The sequence below is a fragment of the Peromyscus leucopus genome, chromosome 7, assembly GCF_004664715.2.
Source record: "Peromyscus leucopus breed LL Stock chromosome 7, UCI_PerLeu_2.1, whole genome shotgun sequence".
NCBI classification, from domain to species: Eukaryota; Metazoa; Chordata; class Mammalia; order Rodentia; family Cricetidae; genus Peromyscus; species Peromyscus leucopus.
The window spans coordinates 51186306-51193438 of record NC_051069.1 but is presented as its reverse complement, the minus strand read 5'-3'; the positions used below and the strand labels follow the sequence as shown (position 1 = coordinate 51193438).

General features: G+C 50.4%; 1 protein-coding gene across 2 annotated transcripts in view; it reads right to left on the bottom strand.

The window, feature by feature from the left end:
- Nucleotides 1–1459: 1459 nt before the first annotated feature.
- Olfm2 (olfactomedin 2) overlaps nt 1460–7133 on the bottom strand; it is a 79216-nt gene continuing 73542 nt past the window's right edge. For both annotated transcript variants that reach the window (XM_028872421.2, XM_028872419.2), the window contains exons 4-6: nt 6874–7093; nt 6449–6555; nt 1460–3149 (exon numbers count right to left, since the gene is read on the bottom strand). In XM_028872421.2, coding sequence (XP_028728254.1) covers nt 2472–3149; nt 6449–6555; nt 6874–7093 — 1005 coding nt within the window. In that variant the 3' untranslated portion in view covers nt 1460–2471. The remainder of the gene's footprint in view (nt 3150–6448; nt 6556–6873; nt 7094–7133) is intronic.

The following is a 7133-nucleotide window of genomic DNA, read 5'->3' as shown; positions in this document are numbered from 1 at the left end:
CTGGGTTGTTGCTGCAGTGGGGAGGGGCAGCTTCCTGACTATAGCCAAATGCTCTTCTGTGACTTAGGGAGAGTTGGTTAATTCAGCACCACACAGCTGAAGACAGACACAAGTGAATCTGGCAGTGATGGATACGTGATGAGGGTAGGACTGCTCGCTCATCCTTTTGTAGTGTGTGTGTGCGTGCGCACACGCGTGTGCGTGCGCGCGCGTGCATTCAGGTGTGTGTGCAGTGAGTGTGCACGTGTGTAAGAGTGATACAGTGGGTAGATGTGCTGCCAGATGCTCTGGCCCAAGTAAACACTCCGTGCCCACACGTGACAGACCTGTCCTTGTGGGGACATGTCTCTAGGCACAAGCGTACTCTTCAAAGGCTAGAACTCTGCAGCCTCATTCTCTATCTGAGACCACGACCATTTTGAGTACAAGTCACAGGCAGGAGGCATCCAAACTCCTTTTTCTTATTTGGGATTTTGAGACAAGGTCTCACCCAGGTGACATCAGCCTCCCAAGAACTGGGATGACTAGTGGGTGCCTCCATGCCAAGCCTTTGCTGTTTTTAGTGGCATAAAGTCTGTCTCCTCATGCTAATCCAGGACTTTATCTCCCCCCCTCGTGCTCCAGTGTCACGATTGTTCACTTACGTGGGAATTAATTGCTCTTTGTGAGGATGCCTTTAGAAATTGGTTTTAAATGAGTGCATTAGGCAGCCCCATTCATTATTCATGGGTTTCCTTCCCAATATGGCATCCAAGTCCAAGTTCCCGGAGATGATTTAATCACAGAGCCCATTAATTAGAGATGGGGACAGCAGCCTCCTGGTGGCCTCAGCAGGGTGGGGTCAGGGCCAGTGGAGATCTTCACATGCTGTTCCTGCTCTGGGTTCAATGGGCTGGTGAGGGACATGGGGAGGTGGCATGTATCACTCACTACCCCCATTCCAGATGGAAGCCCTGCACATCACTACTGACTCATCCCTCATTTTTTATGACACCTCGGCCCCAGCCTCATCTAGCCCAGTGGTCTTCAACCTTCCTAATGCTGCCACCCTTTAATACAGTTCCTCATGTTGTGGTGACCCCCCAACCATAAAATTATTTTCATTGCTACTTCATAACTAATTTTGCTACTGTTATAAATCATAAATAATTTTAGAGATAGAGGTTTGGCAAGGGGTTGAGACCCACAGGCTGAGAACCACTGCTCTGGCCTCATCCCACAGGCAGATCTGGCTGACATAAAGCCTTCATCTGCTGTGGCTCTGTTGGCAGAGTGTCTAGCATGGATGACACCCTGGGCTCCACCCTCGGTACCAAATAAACCCGGCATGGCAAGAGGACCAGAAGCTCAAGGTCATTTTTAGCTACAAAAGGCCGGCCTGTGCTACATGGACTCCTGTTTGCTAATTAAGCCTTTATCTTATTCCTCCCTCTGTTGTTTTGGTTAGTGTGCTTTTTTTTTTTTAGCACTGCAAATAGATTTATTAGGGAAGAATGAGAAATAATTGCTAGGTGCAGGAGGTTACCTAAGGAGGAATACCTGACATCTCCGTTCCAGCCTCTTAAAGGTCAAAGAATTTTCATGTGGAGTGCAGTGGGTTTGCCCCAAACCTGGCCCTGTGCACCTTTTAAGTTAGTTTGAATCTTGTTATTAACGATTGTGTAGAAACGATTCCTGCAATTACAAAGCAGAAAAGAAATCGGGGGACCTAACCTCTCAAAAGCAGCCAACTTGTTAAAAAGCCATTAGAACATCTCCAGACGGCTCAGCAATGTGCCATTGTGATAATGGTGAGCCAGCAACCAGGGAATATTCATTGAAGACCAGTTTTCATCATCATAATAGAATTTTCTGTTGCTCTGATCCCAATTGCTTTTAAATGAATTGCTCTTGATTGAAACACCTTTGGATTGAGTGGGCTCCCCTGGGGGCTAGCTACCCCGGGAAAGGGGTGTTAAACAGGACTCCACCTCAGGTCACACTAAATAAAGGCATTAAAGGGACTCAGTGGAGCCAAATCTCCTTCTCTAACCACTACTGGGTACAAAACAACCCAGGCATCAAATGTCAAAGGTCCGGTTTATTCTGGCAACCCGGAAAGAAAATGTGTAAAGAATAAATTAAAAAACAAAAATCCATGCACTCAGATCCAGAGGTACGGAGGGAAGTGAGGGGTAAGGAGTGTGTGGGAAACTGGGAGGGGAGGAAAGAGGACAGGGAGAGAACCGAGGGAGAGAAGTTCGATCAATAAGGAAGAGAAGCATCCATAAAAAGGCAGAAAGACTCAGAAGTGAAGTATCAAAAGCAGAGATCAGTAAAATGGAGAAAATGCATGGATGGTATCCAGAGAACAGAAAGCAGGGCTGGGAAGGTGGGGAGAGAAGGGATCTAGGACGGGAAAGGCGTGACCAAGAGAAGGCTGAGGGTCACAGGCAGTGTGGGAGGGGTTCCCACGGCCTTTGCAGGGGCGCCTAGGGGTCCCCGGCAGTGCTGATGACATGGAAGAGGGTGACGTTGTACAGCACCTGGTGCCCGTTGTTCCAGGTATACAGGGCCCGTTCCCTGGGGTTGTAGTCCAGCATGGAGATGTGAGAGTACTGGTTATGGAAGGGCACATCTGTGTACTCGTAGCTGGACGTGTTGGTGAAGTAGGCAAAGTAGACCTTGGCTCCGGCCAGGTGAGAGTTGGTCACATAGAGGACGCCGCAGATCATGAAGGCCTCCCCGGCGCTGCGCTTGGGGTACCCGGTGTCCCAGGACCTCACGACCTCCAGGGTGTGAGGGTCCAGCCGGCTGACAACAATGTTGCCCGCATTCTGATTGGTGGTGTACACAGCCCACAGCCCGCTCTCGTCTACCATGAAGTCCATGTCCGAGAAGCCACCCCAGGAATAGGGGAAGGTGTTGTTGTAGCCAGCCCCTGGGAGGCTCCTCTGCACCAACACGGAGCGCGACCGGAAGTGGTACTTGACCACCACATTGCTCTGGTACTTGTTGTAGAACAGAGAGCCGTTGTACACCACATGGCCTGTACCTGCCCATGGCTGCGGCAGCAGGTGCTGGATGAAGTTCTGGCCTTTGATGAAGTCTCCCAGAGTACGGAACTCCAGCACCCGGCGGCCTTTGTAATAACCATCCATGTACCAGACCTAGGAGAGCAGCAGCTGGTCACTGGAAAGACTGTAACCTGTGACCCTCAGGGACTGGCCAACCAGGCAAGGTCAACCTTGGTCATCAGCGGTCAACCATCATCCGAATGTCACTACTCAGTCAGTCTTCCCTATGACCTTTGTGACTGGTTATAGTTTGGTGATCGTGAGCATTAGTGGACCTGGGGAGGTAGTTCAGGGAGTAAAGTGCTTTGCCACTCAAGTCTGAGGACCTGAGTTCGAATCCCCAGCACCCACAAAAGAGCTGGGCATAGTGGTGCACATAGCTGTAACCTCAGTGCTGGGGGAGTCAGAGACAGATCTTTGGATCTCATTGATCAGCCAGCGTAGCCACACTGATGAGCTGCAGGTTCTATAATAGATCCTGAATCTCATTGATCAGCCAGCGTAGCCATACTGATGAGCTGCAGGTTCTCTAATAGATCCTGACTGGTTGGGGGTGGGGTGGCAGAGCCAGGAAGATGAGTGGGGAAGGTCACCTGCTTTGCAAGTATGAAGACTGAGTTGGAACCCAAAACCCATCTAAGAAGCTGGGCATGGCCACATGTGCCTGTAATCCTGGTGCTTGAGGGCAGAGACAGAAGGATCACTGGAGCTTGCTGGTTGCCAGTCTAGCTCCAGATGTAGTGAAAGAGTCTATGTCTAGGGACTCAGACGGGGAGTACAGAACAGGGCACCTGATGTCCTCTGGCCTCTGTGAGTGCACACAAAAGTGCACACACACACACACACACACACACACACACACTAAAAGGAAAAGGAGACAAGGTGGAGAGCAATAGAGAAAAACATCTCTTGTTGGCCTTGGTCTCCACATACATTGGCACACACCTGCCTGTTCACACACCTTTATGAACACACAACAAAAAGATCCTAAATGAGTGGTGTGGTCCAAATGATTAGGGAGCATTATGTTCCCAGGAGACTCATGGGGGTCACACATGCACTGGACACTGGGTCGAGAGTGCTCACTGAGTAATATTATTGGGTAGTAAGGGGTCACTTTGAGGTCACTGTATTTTGGTTGGTTGGATGTGTGTTTTTGTTTGTTTTTGTTTTGTTTCTTTTTTGAGATAGGGTCTTACTATGTAACCCAGGCTGGCCCGGAACTCACTATGTAGATCAGGCTGGCCTTGAGCTCACAGAGATCCACCTGCCTCTGCCTCCCAAGTGCTGGAATTAAAGGAGTATGGTACCATGTCTGGCCCAAATTCATTGTCAGTAGCTAACTCCTGTAAGCATAAGATTGCCTGGCATGTCAATGAATCTCTCAGCAGCACTATTATGAGCACCATGCTAAGAAGCACTGATGAATGAATGCCCTCATTATCGAGCTAAGGTCCAGTGCTGAAGGACCATGCTGAGGGTAAGAAAATTAGAGGAGTGATACTAAAGCACCTGCCCAAGTGTCCCTGGCTAAGAATGGACAGGACTAGGTAAGTGCAAATCTGATTCCAAACTAACCAATTGGTTGGACCATCATCATCATCATCAGTCAAGGTCAGTGATCACAGTGGAGTGTTGAGTTACTGCCTGTGCTCTGTGACACTTGGTAATCACCCTTATGATGGTTAGCTATTTAAGATTACTTTATGTATTTTATGTATGAGTGCTCTGTCTACATGTATGCCTGCATGCCAGAAGAGGGCATCAGATCCCATTATAGATGGTTGTAAGCCACCATGGGGGTGCTGGGAATTGAACCCAGGACTCTGGAAGAGCAGCCAGTGCTCTTAACCTCTGAGCCATCTCTCCAGCTCATGATGATTAGCTTTAATGTCAGCTTGAAACAACCAAGAATTACCTAGGAAGTGAGTCTCAGTGAGAGATTGTCTATTTTGAGTTGGCCTGTGGGCATGTCTGTAGGGGATTGCCTTGATTGTTCATTAATGTGCGAAGACCCAGCCCATTGTGGGCAACATCATTCTTTAGACAAGGAGTCCTAAAGTGTATGAGGATGGAGAGGTTGAGCTGAGCACAAGCAAGCAAGAATGTACGCATGCATTTCTCTCTGGTCCTAACTGCGGTTGTGATGTGACTGGCTGTTTTGAATTCCTACCTTGACTTCTCTACAGTGATGGACTTTAACCTGGAACTGTAAGCTGAACTAAGCCCCTTCTTCCTTAGTTTGCTTTTTGTCAGAGTATTTTATCAACTGCAGAAATGAAACAGGCAGAGGCCAGAGGAGGACATCGGTGTCCTCCTGTATCACTCTCCACCTTCCTTCTTTGAGATGGGGTCTCTAACTGAACCTGGTGCTGGTGCCAGGGAGCCCCAGGGAGCCCCCGTCTCTGCTCCCCCACAGCGCGGGTGCACATGCCACTCATGGCTTTTTATGTGGGTACTGAGGATCTGAACCCAGTCCCTCACGTCTGTGCAGCGAGCACTCACCCACTATACTGTCTCCCTCCCTGGCCCCGCCATCTTAGCCTGTGCAAGTACTGATGTCTACACAACAACAAGATTGCCTAGCTGTGCAGTTCTCAGACTGTGTCCCCTGCTGTTAGGGGACACAAGAGTGCATCCCGCAACCATGTCCTCTGGTCAGTAGACACAGACTGACAACAGAAGAACCTCAGTCATGTGGCCACTAGGCAGACGGGGGAGATCCAAGCACCCAGGGACTCGGGATGATGGGCTACACGTGCCTCTGGTGTGTGAGCTGGCGAGGTGGCTCAGAGGGTAAAGGCGCCTGCGACCAAGCCTGCCAGTGTGAGTTCAATCCCCAAGACACACACGGCGGAAGGAGAGAATCGACTCGAGAGAGTGGTCTCTGACCTCCACACACCCGCTATGTCATCCATGCACACACACACACTAAGTTAATAATAATAATAATAATAATAATAATAATAATAATAAAGAGTGAGTGCCTGGACATGGTGCACACCCTTGATTTCAGCACTCAATAAGCAGAGACAGGCAGATCTCTGTGTTTGAGGTCAACCTGGTCTACAGAGGGAGACTTTGTCTCAAACGAAAAAGGAAAAGAAAAGAAAAGTTAGCAGTTAAAGGTACTTAGGCTCTTGCCAAGGACCTGAGTTAAACTCCCAGCAGGTCGGCCCACAAACACCTCTCACTCCAGCTCTAGGGCTATCCAGTGCCCTTTCCTGGCCTTCAATAGCACTGTAGTCATGCACACTACCACCCCTCCCCCAGACGCACCCACAAGTAAAATTAATAAGAATAAAACCTAAATAAGAGTCACAAGTGTGGATTCTCTGGGCGCCTGTAGGCAGTCACTGGGTCTGGCCCTGGGGATGGATGGGATCACTCACCCGACTGTCCGCACTGGGGGCCATTGTGTCCGTCATCCAGGAGCCGAATCGGGACCCCATGGCCCGAATGGTAATGGGGTTACTGACCCCTGTCAGCTTCCCGCAGCCTGGGAGATGGAACAGGGGGAGTGAGGATGGGATGCAGCAAGAGCTCCAGAGGCAGGACACTGCTCGCATTGGGGAGTGTGGGGCCGAGGGTCAGTCAGGGAGGAGACATCCAGGGTGTGATCCTAGGATGTCAACATCGGCAGAAAGGGCTGGAAATCAAGAGCCAAAACCACTTCCAGCTTTGGGGCCTTGGGTTGGGCAGACCAAGCAGGCAGGGTTAGCAGTTAGATACCAAACCATGCCTAGCTTTGGAGCATACGGGTAGCAAAAGGGTTGGGTGTGGAGATCAGGGGCCAAGCTTCGGGGTCAAGGCATACCCAGCTTCTGCGCACAGGCATGGAGTCGTGCCTCCAGGGCCATCACGCGCTGCTGCAGGTCCTCGTACCCGTAGGCGCCCATTTCCTCCTGGATGGCAGCCAGGTTGCCAGAAAGGTTCCTCACTTCCTCCCGCAGGCGCACGATGGTCCGTGTGTCTGCCTTGTACTGCTCTAGCACCGAGCTCAGGGGCAGCAGCTCAGTCATCCTGTCCTTCAGTTCCTGCTTGCCAGGAGAGAATGGCCACCGATCCCAGCCCCTA